The following is a 24278-nucleotide window of genomic DNA, read 5'->3' as shown; positions in this document are numbered from 1 at the left end:
TGTGTTTTCTCTGATGACTAATGATGTTGAGATTTTCTTTCATCTTATGACTATCCATTTGTATACCTTCTTTTGTACATTTTTGTTCAAGTAGTTTGCATAATATTTAAACCTAAGGAGTCCTGGTTTCCTTATTACTAAGTTCTAAATGTTCTTTACATATAATACAGGTATTTGTCAAATATATGCTATGTATATCTACAAAATTTTCACCTGATCCATGGATTGCCTCTTCATTTTTCAAAGTGGTGTTACCTGATAAGCACTGACTTTTAAAACTTCAATGAATTCCAATTTAAAAAATTTTTTTCTTTTGGCCATGATTATTTTGCATCTATGGATGTTGGTCTACTCATGAGGTTAAAAAAAAAAAAATTCTCTGGCAGTTTCCATAGATTTAGCTTTAACATGTAGTCCTCACACTCATTTTGAGTTCATTTGTGTATATGGTATGAGGTGAGGTTGTGGTTTAGATTTTTATTCCTCAAATGGATATCCAATAGATCCAGTATAATTTGTGGAAAAGTCTATATTTTACCCATTGAATTACTTGACATCTGTGTAAAAATTCATATGTTTAGGCCTATTTCTGGGCTTTCTGTTGGTTTCAAGTTCTCCATGTCTACCTTCGTGCCAACACCACACAACATTGATTACGCAGCTTAATAGAAATTCTTGAATTTAATAGAGTGAGCATCCAAACTATATTGTGTGCGTGTGTGTTGTGTGTGTGTGAATCTTCGAGATTCCTTGGAATTTGTGTATTTCTATATAAATTTCAGAATGGAATTGTTAATTTCTTTAAAAATACTGTTGAGTTGTTATTGGAATTTTTTTGAAAACACAGAATGACATGGTAAAAGCAGAATACTTTTTTAATTTCATCATTTGTTAAAATCTTTTAAAATCATAACTATCAATTGAAGTTTATCAAGTAATTTTTACATCAATAAAAATAGCCTTGTGATAGTGACACATAGTAGGGACAGCATATGGTCAGGCATGTTTGAGGGGCACACAACAAATTCCAGGGGGTCAGGAAGATTTCCTAGATGAAAACACACCAAAAGGAGCACAAAAATTGAAAGAGAATCATCAGAATGAATAGACATGTGTTACCTTAGAGGATTCCCAGGAGAGGATTCATAACAAAGACAGAGGGTGAAAAAGAGTGTGCAGAAAACACAATCATTTCAATACGGTTGTGGCTATTGGCTCATCTATTCATTCAATAATTATTATTGAACCCGGTTATGAGCTGGACACTGAGCTCCTAAAAGTCTAGTTAGTAAGACATGAAACAAGAAAGTTAGTGACAGTGAAGATCAAGAAGAATCTCATATCTGTGATAGAGCTGAATGCAAGTACCATGAGGAGCACATTGTGTAAGGGTCTTCAAGCCTTTTCATGGCCTGTAGCTCATTTCTCTTGGCAATGAATAATACTCCACTGTGTGATGTTGCAGTTTATTTATCCTCACCTACTGAAGGACGTCTTGGCTGCTTTCAGTTGTATGGACAATTGTGAATAAAGCTGCAGTTAAGTATGCGCGTGCATGTTTTTTTGTGGACATAAGTTTTTAACTCCTTTGGGTGAATGCTAAGGAGTAGGATTGCTAAATTATTTTAGTTCTGTAAAAAGCTGAGCCTTTGGCTCAGTTGCCAGGGTCCTGGGATAGAGCCCTGCATCAGGACCCCTGCTCAGTGGGAAGTCTGTTTGTACCTCTCGCTCTACCCTGCCACCCTGAACCCCTGTTCCTGCTCACTCATGTGCTCTCTCTCTCTCTCAAAAAAATAAATCTTAAAAATAAAACATATTCTACTCTAAATATTAGTTCATTTGCACAACTAATTTGTATGAACTAAGGAATGTTCTATCAGAAATTTAAATTGTTTGCTTATTGTTATTATTGTTGTTGTTGTTGTTGATTTTTAACATTACAACTTCTGAACTAACAAAGAACGTCTGTTAGTGCAATGTATTAAGAAAACTATCATTAAGATATTTCCCTTTGTAGACATTGCTGCTATAAACATTCGGGTACACGTGCCCCTTCGGATCACTATGTTTGTATCTTTAGGGTAAATACCCAGTAGTGCAATTGCTGGGTCATAGGGTAGTTCTATTTTCAACATTTTGAGAAACCTCCATGCTGTTTTCCAGAGTGGTTGCACCAGCTTGCATTCCCACCAACAGTGGAGGAGGGTTCCCCTTTCTCAACATCCTCTCCAGCATCTGTCATTTCGTGACTTGTTTATTTTAGCCATTCTGACTGGTGTGAGGTGATATCTCATTGTGGTTTTGATTTGTATTTCCCTGATGCCGAGTGACGTGGAGCACTTTTTCATGTGTCTGTTGGCCATCTGGATGTCTTCTTTGCAGAAATGTCTGGAAAGAACCTAGATGTCCATCAACAGATGAATGGATAAAGAAGATGTGGTATATATACACAATGGAATACTATGCAGCCATCAAAAGAAATGAAATCTTGCCATTTGCGACGACGTGGATGGAGCTAGAGCCTATCATGCTTAGTGAAATAAGTCAATCGGAGAAAGACAACTATCATATGATCTCCCTGATATGAGGACATGGAGAAGCAACATGGGGGGGTAGGGGGATAGGAGAAGAATAAATGAAACAAGATGGGATTAGGAGGGAGACAAACCATAAATGACTCTTAATCTCACAAAACAAACTGGGGGTTGCTGGGGTGAGGTGGGATTGAGAGAGGGGGAGTGGGCTATGGACATTGGGGAGGCGAGGTGAACCATAAGAGACTATGGACTCTGAAAAACAACCTGAGGGTTTTGAAGGGTCAGGGGTGGGAGGTTGGGGCAACCTGAGGGTTTTGAAGGGTCAGGGGTGGGAGGTTGGGGGAACAGGTGGTGGGTAATGGGGAGGGCACGTTTTGCATGGAGCACTGGGTGTTGTGCAAAAAGAATGAATACTGTTACGCTGAAAAAATAAATAAAATGGAAAAAAAAAGATATTTCCCTTTGTAATTCACTAATCATATATAATTGATTTATTTGCTTTAGCTCAATTCTTTTTTCATGAACTTTCCCCTACCTATACTATGTTAATACCCCACAAAATTAACTTATTTCACAATTAATTTTGGTATGCAAGCATCAGTACTTGTTCAATGATCATATAAATCCTATAGTCCTATTGCATCCATTCATTCCCCACATGACAGTGATGGTCCATAATCCCCATGATCTTGTCCCTGCCTTCTTCATTCACATCTTCCTCTTTTCTTTCTCAGAGTCCATTAGCCAATGAACTTTTTCAAATTAAGAGTGTGCTTCCTTTGAAAATAGTGATGAACACCAAACCTTTTTCACTGCTTTTTTCATCTCTGAATTTCTCAGAGTGTAGATTAAGGGATTGAACATAGGAGCAATGATGGTGTAAAATAGAGCAAATATTTTGTCCTCAGGAAAAGTAGTAGGTGGTCTAAGGTAGATAAAGATTGCAGGCCCAAAAAATAAGATGACCACAGTGACATGAGACCAACAGGTGGAGAGGGCTTTGCGTCTTCCCTCAGCTGAGAGATTTCTTAAAGTGAACAATATTATCCCATAAGAAACAAATAAGACAATAAAGGTTACTAAGGAAATCATACCTGAAAAGGCAACCACAAGGACACCAGTGATGTAGGTATCAGTACAGGCCACCTTTAGCAAAGGAAAAACATCACAGAAGTAGTGATCAATTTCATTAGGACCACAGAAGGGCAAACCAATTGCAGTAGAAAACAGAGGTAAGGCATGGATGGCCCCACCAGCCCAAGCAGCTAAGACTAGGAGGTGGCATCTTTTCCTGTTCATGATAATCACATAGTGGAGAGGTTTGCAGATGGCAGCGTAGCGATCGAAGGCCATGGCAGTAAGAATGAAGATCTCAACGCCTCCGAAAAAGTGCATGGTAAAGATCTGTAACATGCAATTACTGTAGGAGATGGTTTTTCTTTCCACTAACAGGTCAGCAATTAACTTGGGTGTGACGGTAGAGGTATAGCAGATGTCCATAGAAGATAAGTGGATGAGGAAGTAGTACATGGGTTGGTGAAAAAGGGAACTGCATCGAATGGAGACAAGGATCAGAAAGTTTCCTGCCAACAGGGCAACATAGCAGAATAAGAAGAGCCCAAAGCAAAATATTTCTATGTTCTGGTCATATGAAAGTCCTAGAAGTATGAATTCTGAGATGTTTCTCTGGGTTTTCATATATTTGGCCTTTGTGAAGGCTTCCATAGGACTTATATTTCTGAAAGTATAAAAGATAATTCTAGGTGAATATTAACTGTAGCAACAGTATATATATATAATTTATTAAAATGTATATTTTCATAATTAGTGTTAAGAATAATTTTATGGAAGTGAGCTGCTTATTCTAATTATGCCGTCTTTTGTAAATCTATCATGAAAAATTTATAATGGCAATAATGAGAATAATTACATGTTTTTATCAATATTACTAGGTAATTATTTAAATATTTAAATACTATTTTGAAAATACATGTTATTGCTACTATTACTTTTTAATCAGTATTATTATTATTAATACTTTATTAATGGTATTAATACCTTAATACTATGAATATTTATTAATATTCTTATAAATACTTTTGATAAAGAAATACTAATTACAGTATTAATTCTAAAACAAGGAAAGTTTTTTTTTCCCCCATACTTCCCAATTCTTATAACTTACATATAAAATCACCTTCCTTATTTTAAAATGATCTCAGGAAATCGCCTTAATTTTCTAGGGAATGAATCCTGAAGAAATGTGCATTTTTTGAACTACAGAATTATAAGTCATGTTGAACATACTATACTTTCCTACCAGGTCAGCTATTGTCAATGGGTGATGTTAAACCATTGGAATTGCTCTAACATTAAAAAGCAAAGAGCAGGAGAAAGCAGTACAGCAAAAGAGGGAATATCAATTAATGACTGAAATCTTGAAAAATATTCAAGAAACCCATTCATTTACTGTATTTGTATTTCATGAGTTAAATACAATTTCAAAAACACATGCTGTCATTGATGTTTGTGATAGCAATTAATAAAGGAAAGATAAAATTGTCAAATTGCCCATATATTTTTGAATTATGCCTTTGTCATGGCTTTGTCAGAAAATTTCATATTGCGATACAATCTAAAGATCAAATGCCAATAAAAGGGAATGATACTGAAAGTAACTTTAAGACACTCTTTCTGATGAGTTAGAACTCAATGATATTTGTCGCAATAAGGAATAAATTAAAAATTAGGAATTCACAACTTTCTATCTAATGTATATCTTTTCTTTTTTTAAAAGATTTTATTTATTTATTTGACAGACAGACATCACAAATAGGCAGAGAGGCAGGCGCAGAGAGAGGGGAAGCAGGCTCCCTGCCGAGCAGAGAGCCCATGTGGGACTCGATCCCAGGATCCTGGGATCACAACCAGAGACGAAAGCAGAGGCTTTAACCCACTGAGCCAGCCAGGCACCCCTCTAATATATATCTTAAGCCATCATTTAATCAGTGCGAAATGAGTGTGGGAAAGAAGAAACCACTTCCAAGAGGTATATTACCCACTAAGGTGGGAATATCTGATTCTAGTGGGTTTAAAAATGTAGCCCACTTTCTACGTTAGTCTGACTCTCAAGTGACAGACGTATTTGGGCCCCCAGATGTCTATTCAAAATACAAAACGTTTTTGATTCAGAATTTTAGTGAGGAATACATGAGCTAATGTGAAATAGCCAGTGACATGTGTGGTTCAAAACTGTCATTTTTCTTTTACAGTCTTTCCTCTCTGGGTGACTACTTTAGGACCACAGATTGTCATGCACACACACAGAGAATCAAGGGAAAAATAAAGAAAATAAAAAAGAGCATTCATAATATGGGTACCAAGTATGATCATGATAAACTCCAATTGAAACAACCTGTTACTGAAATTCTGTTAATATCATAATCCACTGGTTATTCTAACCCGTTTCTTTTTTTTTTTTTTCAAGATTTTATTCATTTATTTGACAGACAGAGATCACAAGTAGGCAGAGAGGCAGGCAGAGAGAGAGGAAGGGAAGCAGGGTCCCTGCTGAACAGAGAGCCTGATGCGGGGCTCGATCCCAGGACGCTGGAATCACCACCCGAGCCGAAGGCAGAGGCTTTAACACACTGAGCCACCCAGGTGCCCCTATCCTAACCCGTTTCTTAACGTTAATCTCTATTCCAATTTTTACTCTACAAAAAGGTATGCAAATGCTTACTTTTGATATTATCGAATAACAATTATGTGTACCTTTGGATTTTGCTGTTTATGAATTAATAGAACCTGTCATATTTATAGAAGAGTATGTACTACACATTCAAACTTTCCCTTAGTGTTACAGAATGTAGGGTGCTATAAACTTACCAACGTTGACTCAGATGAAACTACTCTATTTTAGGAAGGCAAATGTTTTGAAATATAAAAAATTCTGTTATAGTACACATTCAAGCATAAACTTGTCTGTTTCTTAATCAGAATATGGAAGACAGCCTTTATTCAAGAGTTGGAGAAACAATGAAATTCACTGCCTACTTGAAGATGGTTTATCTAACTCTACATCATTTGCTCCACAAAAGGCAGAATTTTGCTTATAGCTAATGTGCCATTTAAACTCAAGTGTGCCCAAACATTTTTATAGTAATCAAATTGTCATATGCTTCAAAAGACATCATATGCTTTCAAATGAAATTATATAGAAGTGAAATAAGGAGAATGCAATTATTCTTGCACATATATGGTGGGACCCTTCACAAACCAAGGTGACAAAGGTAATTGACTAACCATAAGATCCGAGTGGCTGTCTGGTCACATTTGGGGCTGCATCAGGAAGCATTTCATTCTCAGATACTCACTCTGCCAGTTTAGCCCTAGTACCAAAACCTGGAATCCACTGCAGAGAGTTACAAACCTGGAATTCAAACACACCCACATGAATTCTCTGCAAATATTTTAAAAATTTCAACAAATCTTAAACCTTCTACAATTTACAAGAGAAGTGTTCTTCCAGTATTCACTAAGACGCTTTGAAGCAAGAAGTAGATCTTCATCCTTCAGGGAAGCGGGCTTGGAATTTCAAAACCTGATTTAGCTGCTTAATGACAGCTCAGGAATAAAATAAGCAAAATGGGTTATATATATTCCTGCAAAACTAGCACTAGTATATAGGTCCTAGAAATCATCCCTTTATTTTATGCTTATGCCTGAAGACAATTTGGTTCAGAGGAACAGAATACAAACATGAGGCAATGTAGGAATTAATAAGTTTTTGAAATCTTTATGTAATTATATCCCCAAAGACATTTCTAGACAGGTCTTGGACCAAGTGTTGCAAAGCCATCATCACATAGATGTGCTTGGTGCTCTTGGGTATAAATGATCCACAGTTGCCTACATGGGGAAAAAAAAATTGGCCCATTTACCCTGAAGGTCCACAAAGATACAGTGTGACTGCCATGTGCTCTTCCAGAGTTCTGAAGGATAGAATGGTAATTGTAGTAATAATAGTATCAGGTTTGATTTCAGGATATTAGTAATGTGATAGGATAAGAGCACCAAAGAAAGCCACTGAGAGTACTTTTGGCTGGCTGTCGTGATCCCAGGGTCCTAGAATCGGGCCCCGCCTTGGGCACTCTGTTCAGAAGGAAGCCTACTTCCCTCTCTCTCTTTGCCTGCCTCTCTGCCTACTTGTGATTTCTGTCTGTCACATAAATAAATAAAATCTTTAAAATAATTCATCCTATTTAATGCCACATGTATATTCTCAACAAGTGTCAAAATACCTGAGTCATTCAGAGCAATGTATCTAATGACAATGCAGATAAGGTATGAAACCATAATAAGAGGGTAACTTTCAATTGCAAATATATGCTAATTTAGAAACATTTTAAATAAAAAGTGAAAGGAAATCAAAGTAGAAATTAGAGAATAATTAAAAATAAAGTTAATACAAACACTATTTATTAAAAAAATATGCCAATGCTTAGAGGTAAATCCTTAGCTTGTGTTCAAACACAAAATACATTATTACATCAATAGAACACTTGTAACCACCTAATTATTACTACACTTGAGATTAGCCAGAGCAGAAGGTGTTGAATAGTGGTGTTGGATTATTAAATTCGACACCTGAAACTAATATTACACTGTATGTTAACTAATTGGAATTTACATAAAAACTTGAAAAAAAAAACCCTGACTCTAACAATGCTAGCAATTTTCCCTATAAATAAATAAATACTAAATAAATCCTAACTATATTTTTAAAAAATGACTGAAATGCCTGGTGGTGTTGAGTTTGTGGAGAAATGGGAACACTCATACATTGCTTGTGGAAATGTCATATAGCACCAGCACTTTTAAAAATTTTCAGTTTCTGAAAATGCAAGCGTACACTTATCTTATAACTCAGCAATTTCAATCTTAGGTATCAACCCAAGAGAAATGATCATTTATGTCCACCCTAAGTATTCTACATGAGTGTTCACAGAGCATAATTCACTATGGTCCTTACATGGACACAATTCAAATGTCCATCAGCTAGTGAATAAGTACACAAAATGTGGTAGACACATACAGTGGGATACTCTTCTTTCTAAAGAGGAACAAACTGCTAATAATACAATGTGATAAACCTCTAAAACAGTACAGTAAAGGAAGAAGATAGTATCATCTTTTTTTTTTAATATTTTATTTATTTATTTGACAGAGAAATCACAAGTAGGCAGAGAGGCAGGCAGAGAGAGTGAGGGGGAAGCAGACTCCCTGCTGAGCAGAGAGCCCAGTGTGGGGCTCGATCCCAGGACCTTGAGATCATGACCTGAGCCAAAGGCAGAGGCTTAACCCACTGAGCCACCCAGGCGCCCCGATAGTATCATCTTTTAAAAGTATATTTTTTTAAAGTCTATTTCTCTCCTGGTTATGTCATGTGGTATCATAAATGGATGAAGGAAAAATTGAGGTGTGCTTGAGATTCCCTAGATCTCTGACGAAAACTCTGCAGATTCATTATGTCCCAACAGTAGCTGTCAATGTAAATAAAACTTGGATCCTTAGTTCCTTTCTGTACCCAGAAATGAAAGTTTTCATGGTAAATGTATTGGTTTCCACTCACCTCAGCTGTTTATCTTCCTTTTTTATTTTATTTATTTTTTAAAAGATTTTATGTATTTATTTGTCAGAGAGAGAGACAGCAAGAGAGGGAACACAAGCAAAGGAAGCGGGAGAGGAAGAAGTAGGCTTTCCGCCAAGCAGGTAGCCCAATGCAGGGCTTGATCGCAGGACCCTGGGATCATGACTTGAGCCAAAGGCAAACCCTTAATAACTGAGTCACCCAGGTCCCCTTACCCAACATTTTTTTTTTTTAGTTTAACATTTTTTTTCATTTTATTTATTTTTTCAGCGTAACAGTATTCATTGTTTTTGTGCAACACCCAGTGGCTCCATGCAATACATGCCCTCCCTATTACCCACGACCTGTTCCCCCAACCTCCCACCCCTGACCCTTCAAAACCCTCAGGTTGTTTTCAGAGTCCATAGTCTCTTATGGTTCGCCTCCCCTTCCAAATTTTTTTTTTAATAAACATATATATTATATGTTTATTACCCAACATTTTTAATCTCATCCCCTCTACTCCTTCTTCCCTTAATAGCTGTCCAGTCTCTTCAGAGATGATTCTCTCTTTCCCATCTTTGCTACCTTATCATGTGGGAACACGTGTCTGTTATGTCACTCCTTCCAACTCAGAAAACTGGCATTCACATTTTTCTCTGAACGGTAATGGGTTTACCCTTAAAATTGAGTCCTGGACTTGAAGAACAAAGGAAACAGTATTCTAACAGAAAATTCTGATTCCATTTCTCACACCCCAGTAACTCTGGGTAATGACCCAGTGTCCTTGGAATCATGTAACTTTAAGTAAGCATTTGTTGTATGTAGAATTCTTCATAAGTTGACCAGAGCACACTCTTTTGATCTTAGAATTCATAGTGATAGATGGGGCTCCATATCTTTAGGTCAGGTCAAACATGCATGCCATCAATTCTGAACATGTCATATTTTAATTTTGAGGTTTATACCAATTGGCTTCTAGTCCACGGGCCTTCTTGAATTACTTAATCTGCACATTTTGGATAAGCAAATGACTCAGAGGAGGTTTTTTATTTTGTTTTGTTTTGTTTTGTTTTTAATTTTTCAAAAGAGGTTTTTTAACAATATATCCATAAGGATGGCAAAAATATGGGACATCATCCACAACAGATACTGGTGAGGATGTGGAACAAGAACTCTCATTTATTATTGATGGGAAAGCAAAATGGTGCCACCAACTGGGAAGACATTTTGTCAGTTTTTTACAGAACTTAAAGAATTTAGCAATCCCACTCCTTGTCATTTACCCAAAGGAGTTAAAAACTTGTGTCAACAAAAAACCCTGCACACACATGTTTAACAGCATCTTTATTCACAATTGTCCATACAATTGGAAGCAGCCAAGACGTCCTTCAGTAGGTGAGGATAGATAAACTGCAACATCAGACAGTGGAGTATTATTCATTGCCAAGAGAAATGAGCTCCAGGCCATGAAAAGTTATGAAGACACTTCCAATGTGTTCCCCATCGTACTTGGCATGTAGCTGTATCACAGATATGAGACTCTTCTTATCTTCCCTGTTACTAACTTTCTAGTTTCATGTCTTACTAAGTAGACTTTTAGGAGCTCAGTGTCCAGCTTATAACCCGACACACAGAAGAAGCTAAATAATTAATAATTGAATGAATAGATGAGCCAATAGCTACAGCATATTGAAATGAATGTGTTTTCTGCATACTACCTTTCACCCTTAGTGTTTGTTACGCAACAAAGGGAATACTCTCACCATAACACATGCCTATTCACTCTCATGATTCCCCTTCCTCCTCTGTGCCTATTTTTGATGTTTTCATCTTGGAAATCTTCCTGGCCCCCTGGTCTTTGTTGTGTGTCCCTCAAACATGCTTTCATTGCCCCCTGTGCTGTCACTACATTCCCATTTATAACATGGTCTTATCATATTCTGCTCCCCTCTGGGAGTCTCTCAGTGGATCTGAAGCTTTTTGATTGCAAGACCTTAGTTCTGTTCTATTCACCAATGAAGGCCCAGCAATCATCAATGCATCTGATCTATTTTTTGTCAGAAATATCTATTGATTAATGAATGGGGAATATTATACACACACACACAGATATAAAAATTAAATATATTTATCCTAAGGTTGTTTTGTGTAAAGGTAGAACCACTTAGCTTTTAAAACTTTTCATAATGAAATGTTACTTAGAAATAATCTAATTAACAGAGAAAAATGTCACGAACATCTCACATTCATATGATGATGAAATCTTGCTGAAAGCAGGGAAAATATCAATGTAAGATATTTGTTCCTTCATTGAAAATCTCAGTTTCAATATTTGTAAATGCATACTTTAATCAAAAGTTCAAAAAATTTGTGGTTTCTCAGAGAGATCTCACTAGGAATCTCAGTCTGAATCAGATAAAAGTAGGGAAAAAAGTCCTTTGTCTCCACTATTATTTCTTTGGTCTAAGTTTCTTGATGTTATTCAACTCCCCTCATGCTATTATTCATCATTCAATATTTATTGTGCTCCAGACATTGTGCTGACTTGTAGAAACTATTTTTAACAAATAGTTAAGTGCTCTACGGAGTGTGACTTTATTTAATAGAAATCCCTCTCAGATAATAAGATGTTTCTTAATTTGAGTCATGATTCTTTGTAATGGATTAGCAGGATATGAATGGTAACTTGAACAATACAAAATGACCCTGAAGTCCACAAGGGAATTTAAAAACTTGGGGGAATATTCATTACCCTTCAGAGGTTAAAGGGCTCTTCACTTGTGCAATGTTACAGACATTTTAGACTCTAATTTTATAGGAAGCATGTTATCATCAATACTGGTTTATAAAAATGAGCAGAATTCTTAATAAAATATGTTAGATTTTATGGAGAGTGAATATATAGATACTGAATATTCATAGTAAATATGAATCTCTATATAGTTATACTACATGCTGTACATATGTATGTATGTATATGTATATATGTAAAAAGCTATGGTTAGTATTTTTCTTTCTTGCACACATTTCTGCTCAACTCAGTTCAGAAGGTAGCATTCATAGTAGTTTATTTTCTCTTTATTTGGTAGGTATCCTTTCTGAGAACTTCCAGAATGTCCTTTTGACCTTTGTTTTCATTGAATCAGTGCTGAGCTCCAGGCATATTTATTTCTCACTTGAAATAACTCTTCTACTAAACAATTTCCTAATGGCATTTTTCATCTGATCATTTCTTAAGGTATAGATTAAGGGGTTTAACATTGGTGTTATCATAGTGTAGAACACTGAGACTGTTTTATCAATAGATAAAGTAACTGCTGGTCTCATGTACACAAAAATGCAAGGCACAAAGAATAGGATAACTACGGTGATGTGGGAGACACAGGTGGAGAGGGCTTTGCGCCTTGCCTCCAAGCTGTGGTTCCTTAGGGAGTACAGAATGACCACATAGGAGATGATCAAGAGGAGGAAGAGGAAGACACAAATGAAACCACTGTTGGCAGCAACGAAGAGGCCTAGAGTGTGTGTATCAGTGCAGGCAAGATTGAGCAAAGGGTTCAGATCACACATAAAGTGATCTATGACATTAGGGCCACAGAAGGGTAAAGGGATGATAAAGAGGATCTGTATGGCTCCATGAAGAAAACCTCCCACCCACACCACTCCCATTAACAGGCCACACACCTGCCTATTCATGATGGTGGTGTAGTGCAATGGCTTGCAGATGGCCACATAGCGGTCATAGGCCATCACAGTAAGTAGGATGATATCAGCACCTGCAAAGAAATGTTCTCCAAAGATTTGGATTATACATGCATTGAATGTGGTGGTCTTTTCACGGAGTGAATCTATGATCAGTTTAGGGGTATTAACAGAAGAATAGCAGGCATCAATGAAAGAGAGATAGGCCAGGAAATAGTACATGGGAGACCCCAATAATGGACTGGTAGTGATAGTGACCACGGTGAGTATATTTCCTACCTCAGAGATGATATAAATCATCAAAAAGATGACAAATATGATTTTCTGCATCTTCGGATTCTCTGTGAGCCCCAGTAGAACAAACTCTGTCACGTTGTTTCTATTCTCCATTATTTCATATTATGAATAATTGCATTACCTGAAAAAATTCCTTTTTATTAATGTAACCTGGAATGTATTAAGCTTTCCATCTAGTAAGCACTACATACTTAGATTCTATTGAATTGTGGATACTCATGTGGTTTTCTGAGATAGAAATAAATTATGAGTTCTTTAAGATTACATAAATTATTTACTAGTTGAAGTTTCTGTTGAGTATGCCCATGGGGAACTTTGTAAACACACAGGCAGGAGATTTGTGCACACTTTGTCATCTGAGGTGATTAGTTATGTAACAGGAAGTAGTCAACTGAATACACACTGGCAGCTAAGTAAGAAAATGGAGGTAGTTTATGATGTAAAAGCTATGAATGTAATGTTAGGAATTTTCCCTTTATCCGTAGGAAATGGGAAACGAGCAGAAGACAGTGAGAATATACATACGAAAGTGAAGAGGAATTAGAGGAAGAGATAATAGGGATAAAATTTTAATAAAGATCTTCATGTGTCTTGGATAAAGTTGAGTGAGGTTCAGTAAGAGATTGGAAGCCAGAGACAGAAACCCCAGTTAAGAGATTATTTATTATAGCTGACATAGTATTAAAAGGTGTTGGTTGTGGGTATTTTTTTTTTTAAAGATTTATTTATTTGACAGATAAAGATTACAAGTAGGCAGAGAGGCAGGCACAGAGAGAGAGAGGAGGAAGCAGGCTCTCCGCTAAGCAGAGAGCTCAATGCGGGGCTCGATCCCAGGACTCTGGGATCATGACCTGAGCTGAAGGCAGAGGCTTTAACCCGCTGAGCCACCCATGCGCCCCGGTTGTGGCTATGTTAAGTATACAAAAGCTACTATAAAAATAATTAATAATGTTCATTTTTTTATATACAATAGTATTATTTTTGCTAATTATATATACATATATATAGAGAGAGAGTTTAATAATTGATTAATATGTTCATGGTATAATAACAAGTGTTGTGTAGATAGGATCTCATTAAATACTGATAACATCCCATTTGTTTGGTGTTATTCCATCCATTTTGACATGAGGAATCAGTGTCAGAGAATTAGTTTGATGGTAATAATAACAATAACAATATTTACTAAAATTGAGTATTTAGTGGCCTTCAGATTTTTTGCAGACTTTTGCTGATTTAATTCCCACCACAAACCTGTAGGATAATTCCAGCTCTTGTTTTGACAATTATTTTATATGTTAAGTAATAGAAACATAGAAGAGGTAAAGATCCTGCCATGATCAAGATGCTAATAAAGATCAAGAACTAAGATTACTTCAGATTATACTTCCTCATGGTTTTCCTTCAAATTATTACCCATGTGCTATATTATTATAATTACAACATTGAACTAGTTATTTATATGGTCACAATAATTATAATTGCTTTATTACTACATTGAAGGCACGTGTCTATAGCACAATTTCATTAGGACACACACACACACAGAGAAATGCTTGAACTCCCAATAATCAAGTAAAAAGAAATCAAAAATTACAAAATCAAATAAAAATAAAAAATGTGGTACTATGTTCATTGAAAGCTCTTTTTATCTTGACTTCTCCTTTATACTTAGTTCTCCCTACTATAATCCATCCTCAAAGCAAACCATCTGTTTTTGTTTTGTTTTGTGTTGTGTTGTTTTGGGTTTTTGTTTTGTTTTCTTTTGGTTTTCAGTTTTGGGGTTTTTTTGTTTTGTTTTGTATTTTTGTTTGTTTGTTTGTTTTTTTAGTTTTCAATCAAGCTTTCAAACCATCTGTTCAATGTTGAAAAGGATTTCCATTGTGGTTAAGTGCTTTGGTTTGAAAATCAAAAAGATAAGGTTAGAATTCCGATTTTTCCACTTGCATCTTCTTTTATCTGGAGTACCTTTGTAGCACATTACATCCTTGTTTCTTCATCTATAAAGCAAGATTAATCATATCCATATGAAAGATTTTCATGAGAATTGTTTAAGGAAACCTACTTGAACATATCACCACCATGTTATATGCACGAAGGACTTTCATCTATTTTGTAACTGTGTAATTAACTAGCATTTAGGAATTATTGACATTTAGAGTGATAATTATCTAATCATTTAACTGTGCAAGAAGATCAGGAAGAATCCTCTCCAATTTTAATTTTATTTTTTTTAATTATTATTTATTTTAAAGAATTTTTTTTTAATTTGACGGACAGAGATCACAAGTAGGCAGAGAGACAGGCAGAGAAGGAAAGAGAGGAGGAAACAGGCTCCCCACTCAACAGAGAGACCAGAACCCTGGGATCATGACCTGAGCCAAAGGCAGAGGCTTTAACCCACTGAACCACCCAGGTGCCCCTCCAATTTTATTTTTAAAGAAGGCACACAGACTCAATTATATGTAGCTTTTGTTTCTAGAAAGAATTTTCCATTCATGCCTGGATAACACAACTGATGCTATGTGTCATTTATTATTCATACTTGTGCCTCTTCTATGTGAGAAATGATTTCCATTGTGTTTTCACTCTCATGATTAGTCTAGATTATTAAATTAACTGTCTTATTACAAAAGCATGTTGTCTGGTGACAAAGAGCAGGGTCCTACAATTGGCTTCAACTCTTTGAGTTTCAAAATTTTTTCTGTCAGTTTGGATGAATGATATTTACCAACTATCTTTTCAAGAAATGGAGCGAGGATGGAATACTTGAATACTATATTTGAAAGGACTGAAACAATGATTAATATATATGGGAGGCAATAGTATTTAAGATACATCAGCAATATTGAAGACTTACCTTACAGAGTTAGAAGATCTTAATGATGTTTGGAGGTGTTCAGAAATAATCCCATCTTCAAACTGACCTCTGCTCAGATAGGTAACTTCAATATGAAAGATAAGGCACACCCAGTAAGAGACTAGTCAAATAATTTGATACCAAATCAAGTTTTTAAGAAAGGGTTTTTATCAATCAAAAGCTTCCCTTCTAGCCTAAAGCCTCAAAAAGCCTTTACAGAATACTTAGAATTTGAATTTCGAATGGATTATATTGGAAAAAATACAGAGACGTCATCTACAGATCGCCCTGGTCCCATAGGCAAGAAACAAGATATATGGAGTAAACACATTTAAATGGCTCATTCTGACCATATGAATCTTGTTCTGCAAATGGAATCAACAGAAATCATATTCATTTTACACTGCATGCATATTTAAAGAGTTTTCTGTAGGTTTAAGACCTTGTCATGGTGTTGCTACTTTGTCTCCCAGGAATTAATTATCTCCTCTCATAGCAAGGATTTGTCTTAGAAAGCATGCTGAAGAGACATGTTTGACAAACATTTAGTCTTGAATAGGGTTTCATGTCCTGTACTTGAAATCCAAACACATAGGAATACCCTTTCTCTAAATGAACCTGAGCTTCTAAGAAAGCAAAATGTTAGGCAAGTAGAAAAATGGCATAATTCCAGTGTGGTGACCTGTGGTGTGGTTAGCCTATTGATTCATGTCACAGAGAGAACTTTTGCCTCCTTATCAATAATATAACTTCTCTGGAACCTGCTTCAGATTACTTGAGAGCTAGAGCAGTGAGGGCATGAAATCAATGGCCGGCATTTTAAGGTTCTTGACTCCAAAAGCTGTTTTTGTTTGTTTGTTTTCACAATCACTAGCAGACAGGTAGTAAAAACAAACTCTAAAAAGCTCCCAGCTAGTTATCTTTGGGATTCATGGTTTGTTCAGCATAGAATACTAGGCTCCATTAATATTGTGGAGGCAGATCAAAACACAAGATGAGTCCCAATCATTCTACCTCTATGTCACTTAGTACTGTTTCCTTTGAGTAACTCTAGGAGACCTGTGGTGATGTATTGTGGTTTTAGTGTGTTTTCTCTGATGACTAATAATGTTGAGATTTTTTTTCATCTTATAATTTGCCATTTGTATACCTTTTTTTATACATTTTTGTTCAAGTAGTTTGCATAATTATTTAAACCTAAGGAGTTCTGGTTTCCTTATTACTAAGTTCTAAATGTTCTTCACATATAATACAAGTGTTTGTCATATGTGTGTTATGTATATCTTTAAAATTTTCACGTAATTCATGGATTGCCTCGTCATTTTTCAAAGTGGTTTTACCTGATAAGCACTGAGTTTTAAAACTATGACAAACTCCAATTTTAATTTTTTTTCTTATGGTTCATGATTATTTTGTATCTAATAAATATTGGTCTACTCCTGAGATCAAAAATATTTATTTAGCACTTTTGATAGATTTAGCTTTAACATGTAGACCTCAGACTCATTTCGAATTTATTTTTGTGTATGGTATGAGGTGAGGTTGTGGTTTAGATTCTTTTTTTCCTCATATGGATATCCAACACATCCAGTATAATTTATGGAAAAGTCTGAATTTGAGTTGTTCATGTCATTTTTCTCTGTTAATTATTTACTTCTTGGTAACGTTTCATTATGAATTGTTGTTTTAAAAATATGTGCTGCTATCTACACACAAAACAACTTCAGGGTAAATATATTCCATTCATTTATATTTGATAATATTTCTCTCATTCATTCACCAATAGAAATTTCTTGAGCCCAACAAATGTTTCAGACACATTGATGGTTGCTGGTCTTCAGAGGTGAGTACAGAGGAACTAGGGTCTTGCCTTCAATGAGTTTCAGATCTACTGAGACATGCAGAGGGGAACAGAAAATGATAAGACCATGTTATAAATGGGCAGGTGGTGGCAGCACAGGGGGCAATGAAAGCCTCTTTAAGGGACACACAACAAAGACCAGGGAGTCAGGAAAATTTCCTACATGAAAACGTGTGAAAAAGGGGAATGAAAATTGAAGGGGAATCATCAGAGTGAATAAGCACGTGTTTTTCTGAGAGGATTCCTAGGAGAGGATGCTTAACAAAAGCCAGGGACTGAAAAAGAAAAATCTAATCATTTCAGTACGTTGTGGCTACTGGCTGATCTATTCATTCAGTAATTATTATTGAGCTTCTACTGTGTGTCAGGTTATAAGCTGGACACTGAGCTCCTAAAAGTCTAGTTAGTAAGACATGAAACTGGAAAGTTAGTGACAGACAAGATCAAGAAGAGTCTCATATCTGTGATGGAGTTGAATGCCAACTCCATGGGGAACATATTGGAAGTGTCTTCATACCTTTTCATGGCCTGAGCTCATTTCTCTTGGCAATGAATAATACTCTACTGTGTGATGATGCAGTTTGTCTATCCTCACTTACTGAAGGATGTCTTGGCTGCTTCCAGTTGTATGGACAATTGTGAATAAAGTTGCTGTTAAACTGCGTATGCAGGTTGTTTTGTGGACATAAATTTTCAACTCCTTTGTGTAAAAATCAAGGAATGGGATTGCTAAATTGTTTTAGTTCTGTAAAAGCTGACAAAATGTCTTCTCAAATGACTGCACCATTTTGCTTTTCTATCAGCAATAAATGAGAATTCCAGTTATTCCACATCCTCACCAGCATCTGTTGGTGATAGTGTCCCATATTTTGGCCTTTCTAATGGGTGAATGGTAAACGAACAAACAAACAAACAAAAAACACCCCTCTGAGTCATTTTCTTATCCGAAATGTGCAGATTAATTAATTCAAGAAGGCTCATGGACTTGAAGCCAATTGGTCCAAACCTCACAATTAAAATATGACAGGTTCAGAATCTATGCCATGTTTGACCTGACATAACGATATTGAGTCCTATCCATCACTGTGAATTCTAAAATCAAAAATGTGTGCTCTGGTCAACTTATGATGAATTCTACAGACAAAAAATTTCTTACATAAAGTTCCAGTATTCCAAGGGCACTGGGACATTGCACACAGTTTCTGAGGTGTGAGCAATGGAGTCAGAATTGTCTGTTGGAATATTGTTTCCTTGGTTCTTTAGGCCTGAGGACCCACATTTTACAAGTAGACTCTTCACAGTTCAGAGAAACATGTGAATGCCAGTTTTGTAGGTGGAAAGGAGTGACAGAACAGACACATGTTCCCACATGATAAGGTAGCAAAGATGGAAAAGAGAGAATCATATCTGAAGAGAATGGAAAGCTACTAAGGGAAGAAGAACTAGAAGGACTAAGTTTAAAAATGGGGTATAAACTCAGCTGAGGTGAGTGGTAACAGCTACATTTACTCTGAAAATTGTCACTTCTGGGTACAAGATGGAACTGATGATCCAAGTCTTATGTGCATTGACCGCTACTGCTGGGACATAATGAATCCACAGAGCTTTGGTCAGAGATTATGGAATCTCAAGGACACCTCAGTTTATCTCTTGATTCATTTGTGAAGCCACATACTTCATAACATCCAAAAGAAAATATTATCTTTTTCTCTTACCATACTGTTTTAGAGGTTTATCACATTGTATTATTGGCAGTTTGTTCTTCTTTAGTAAGAATACTGTGCCACTGTATGGCTCTACCATATTTTGTATACTTATTCTAGCCAATGGGCATTGGAATTTTGTCCAGTCAATGGCCATAGTGAATGATGAAATGTGAACACTCATGTGCAAGCCTTCTTGTGGACATAAATTATCATTTCTCTTCAATTGATACCTAAGAGTGGAATTGCTGACATAGACATTGTGTATTTTATTTTAACTTTTCTAAAAGATTTTATTTATATATTTGACAGAAAGAGACAGAGCAAGAGAGGGAATACAAGCAGATGGATTGAGAGATTGAGAAGAAGACTTCCTGCAGACCTGGGAGGCCAATGCGGGGCTAGATCCCAGGAGTGAGACCTGAGCCGAAGGCAGAGGCTTAACCAACTGAGCCACACAATCACCCCATGTTACGTGTATTTTAACATATCAAATAATTGTCAAGTGTTTTCAAATATCAAATAATTGTCAAGTTTTCTCAAAGTGGTAGTGCTATGTTATATTTCCACCAGCAATGTGTGAGAGTTTCTGTTTCCCTACAACATCACCAAAAACTGGCATTGTCAGTCTTTTTAAATTTAGCATAGAGTTCAAAATATTCTCTTACAACTCATACTTTCTGTAGGGTCCATAAAAATAGTATTTTAATGCATATGACTATATATGTCTATATGTATATAACTTATGCATGTGTTATATATACAATATAGAATCATATGTGTGTGTGTGTGTGTGTGTGTGTGTGTGTGTGTGTATAATCCACTAACTGATTGCTATCTTCACAGAATAGTAGCAAGTGCTCTGTTCACAGGATCACATTGAATACTGATAACATCCTGTGTGGTTGGTATTATTCCATCCCTTTTATGATGAGGAGACAGTGTCAAAGACTTAGGTTGATGGTAATAATAACAATAACTATATTTACTAAATTGAATATTAATGGCTTTGAGTATTTTTGCAGACATTTGCTGATTTAACCCCCACCACAAACCTGTAAGATAATCCCTGCTATTGATTTTATACTTAGTTTATACATAATGTAATAGAAACATAGAGAGGTTAAGGTTCCTGCCAAGATCAAGATCCTAATTAACAGCAGAACCAAGATTATTTCAGATTATAATAGTTAATGCCTTCCCTCCAGATTTTTGTCCATGTCCTTTTTGCTATACTTAACAACCCTGATGTACTAATCTTTTTTTAATATAACCACAATAATTATAAGTGCTTTAATACTACCTTGGAGGCAAGTGTATATAACACTATTACATTAGCAGACATGCTCACAGACACACACAGCACACACACGCACACACATCATTTGAATGTGAGTACAGACAATTTTAGTTCTCCTATTTATAATGTGAGTTTAGCATAATTTCAAGATATAAGGCCAATAGATGCATAGTTTAATTTCATAGTTAGTACTCATAAATAACAAATAGATACTGGATTTTAAAAATTCATTTGTAGGCACTGGCATGCAGACATTTGGGGTTAGTACCAAAAGTCATTTGCACAATTTGAATGCTGCTCCTAGGGTCTTCTCTTCATTTACCTGGGACTGTCTGAGGGCTGTGTGAGGAGAGGTGACAAGATGGTGGAGAAGTAGGAGGCACTAGCTGAAGTGAGCTGATTATCTACCAAAGAACTCTGATCAGCCATTAGTCAGCCTGAGATTAGAATTATAGACTTCTGGATCTCTACAGGGCCAGAAGTTGCCAGTGGACAAAAGCGTTCTTGAGTGCACCTTGCCTGCACCATGGTTGATACACTCAGCTACACATTCTGTCAGCCATCTCTCACAAAAATAATTAGGAGGAGTAATGCCCAAAAGAGGAAAAATAAAGAGATGATGTCCTCTCCATCAGAGCTATTAGATATGGACATAAAGAGTATGTCGGAAAGGAATTCAGGCTAACAATAACCCAAACAATGGCTAGGTTGGAGAAAGCCTTTAATGACAAAATGGAACTGATTAGGGAAGAAGTAAAAGCCACCAGGGATGATGTTACAATGCTCTCAATGAGTTTCAATCTAATCTAAATTTTATAACAGCTAGGATAACTGAGGCAGAAGATGGAATTAGTAATCTAGAAGAAAAACTGATAGAGAAGAAGGATCAGGAAGAAGCCTGGAACAAATAGCTTAGAAGCCATGAAAACAGAATTAGGGAAATAAATTATGCCACGAAATTTTCAGAATTATTGGGATCCCTGATGGGGAGGGGAAAGAAAGGAGACTAGAGGATATAGTTGAACAAATTCTCCATGAAAATTTTCCCAATATGGCAAATGGAACTGGTGTTCATGTCCTAAAGGTAGAAAGATTTCCTAGATCATAGAATCTAGAAAGACCTCAAGCCACCTGATTGTGAAAATGATGAATCATAATTTTAGACAGGAGCTCTTGAAAGCAGCTAGAAAGTGGAGATTCCTTACATAGAGAGGAAAGCCCATCATAATAATATCAGACATGTCCACAGAAACATGGCAAGCCAGAAAGGGCTGGGAAGAAGTATTCAGGGCACTGAATGAGAAGAATGTGCAGCCAAGAATACTTTATCCAGCAAAACTGACATTCAAAATGCATGGAGAGATAAAGAGCTCCAAGAAGGATAGGTTTAAAATAGTATGTGAAAAAAAAAAAAAAAAAGTATGTGACCACCAAGCCTGCAATACAAGAAATATTAAGTGAGGGTTCTATAAAAGAGGAAAAAGCCCTAGAATATCATTGAACAGAAATTTATGGAGACAATCTATAGAAACAAAGACTTCACAGGTAACAAAAGGTCAATAACAACGTATCCCTCAATAATCACTCCTAACTTGAATGGCCTTAATGAGCCCAAGAAATGGGATGGGGTTGCAGATTGAATAAAATGACAGGACCCATCGATGTTATGACAAGAGACCTATTTGGAACCTAAGGATACATGCAGACTGAAAGTGAAGGGATGGAGAAACATCTTTCATACCAATGGGCCCCAAAAGAACGCTGGGGTAGCGATTCTCATAAATGATAAATTAGATTTTAAACTAAAGACTGTAGTCAGAGATACAAAAAGAACTACAGAATTCTTAAAGGGTCTATCCACCACGAAGACCTAACAATTGTAAGTATTTATGCCCCCAATATGGAAGCAGACAATTACATTAAAAAACTGTTAATCAAGATAAAGAGTCATATTGATATGAATACATTATTCATAGGAGAACTTAACACACCACTCTCAGTAATAGATCATCCAAGCAGAAAATCAATAAACAAGAGCATTGAATGACACATTGGACCAGAGGGACCTTATAGATATATACAGAACATTCCACCCTCAAACAAGAGAATACTCATTCTTCTCGAGTGCACATGACCACATACTGGGTCATAAATCAGGATAGACCACATACTGGGTCATAAATCAGGAATCAACTGATACCAAAAAATTGACCACATACTGGGTCATAAATCAGGAATCAACTGATACCAAAAAATTGAGATTATCCCCTGTGTATTCTCAGAACACAAAGCTTTGAAACTGGAGCTCAACCACAAGAAAAAGTTGGGAAGGAATTCAAACAGCTGGAAGTTAAAGGCCATCTTGCTTAAGAATTATTGAATCTACCAGGAAATCAAAGAAGAACTTAAAGTATTCATGGAAACCAAAGAGAATGAAGACACTTCGGTCCAAAACCTATGGGATACAGCAAAGGTGGTCCTACGGGGAAATACATAGCCATCTAAGCCTCCTTCAAAAAAAAAAAAAAAATCCATAATAAACCAGCTGTCTTTATAGCTTAAAGACCTGGAGAATCAATGACAAATTAAGACAACTCCCCACATAAGAAGGAAAATAAAATTAGAGCAGAGATCCATGAGATAGAAACAAGAGATACAGTAGAATGCATCAGTGAAACTAGAAGCTGGTTTCTTGAAAGAATCAATAAGATCGATAAAGCATTGGCCAAACTAACCCAAAAGAAAAGTGAGAAGGCCCAAATTAATAAAATTATGAATGAAAAGAGAGAGATCACAACTAACACCAAGTAAATAGAAACAATCATCAGAAATTATTATGAACAGTTATATACCAATAAGTTAAGCAACCTAGGTGAAATGGATGCATTCCTGGAAAAGGATAAATTCAAAAACTGAACCATGAAGAAATTGACAACATGAATAGACTGATATCTAGTAATGAGATTGAAGCTGTGATCAAAAACCGCCCAAAAAACAAGAGCCCAGGACCTAACGTATTTCCTGGGGAATTCTACCAAACATTCAAAGAAGAAATAACACCTATTCTCCTGAAGCTTTTTCAAAAAATTGAAGCAGAAGGGAAACTTCCAGACTCTTTTTATGAAGCACACATTACCGTGATCCCCAAACCAGGCAAAGACCCCACCAAAACCAAGAGTTTCAGACCAATATCCCTGATGAATATGGATGCTAAGATTCTCAACCAGATCCTAGCTAATAGGATTGAACAGTACATTAAAAAGATTGTCCTCTCAATTGATGCATAAAAACCATTTGGCAAAATCCAGCATCTGTTCCTGATTTTAATGCTTCAAAGTATAGGGATAGAGGGAATATTCCTCAACCTAATGAAATCTATCTGTG

At 36.1% G+C, this 24278-nt stretch overlaps 2 protein-coding genes across 2 annotated transcripts; both read right to left on the bottom strand.

Moving 5' to 3' along the window:
• Positions 1-3299: 3299 nt before the first annotated feature.
• On the bottom strand, positions 3300-4235 carry LOC123949516 (olfactory receptor 4P4-like). Its single transcript, XM_046017031.1, has one exon. The coding sequence runs from the start codon at positions 4233-4235 to the stop codon at positions 3300-3302; it is 936 nt and encodes a 311-aa protein (XP_045872987.1).
• Positions 4236-12336: 8101 nt separating this feature from the next.
• On the bottom strand, positions 12337-13263 carry LOC123949221 (olfactory receptor 4C46-like). Its single transcript, XM_046016578.1, has one exon. The coding sequence runs from the start codon at positions 13261-13263 to the stop codon at positions 12337-12339; it is 927 nt and encodes a 308-aa protein (XP_045872534.1).
• Positions 13264-24278: the final 11015 nt, after the last annotated feature.

This window comes from Meles meles, chromosome 8, assembly GCF_922984935.1.
Source record: "Meles meles chromosome 8, mMelMel3.1 paternal haplotype, whole genome shotgun sequence".
Lineage (NCBI taxonomy): Eukaryota > Metazoa > Chordata > Mammalia > Carnivora > Mustelidae > Meles > Meles meles.
Note: the sequence above shows the minus strand (reverse complement) of the source record. Positions and strands in the feature narration are given on the sequence as shown.

Coding starts and splice junctions, on each gene's coding strand:
- LOC123949221 (XM_046016578.1), bottom strand. CDS start 13,263: ATGGAGAATAGAAACAACGTGACAGAGTTTGTTCTACTGGGGCTCACA.
- LOC123949516 (XM_046017031.1), bottom strand. CDS start 4,235: ATGAAAACCCAGAGAAACATCTCAGAATTCATACTTCTAGGACTTTCA.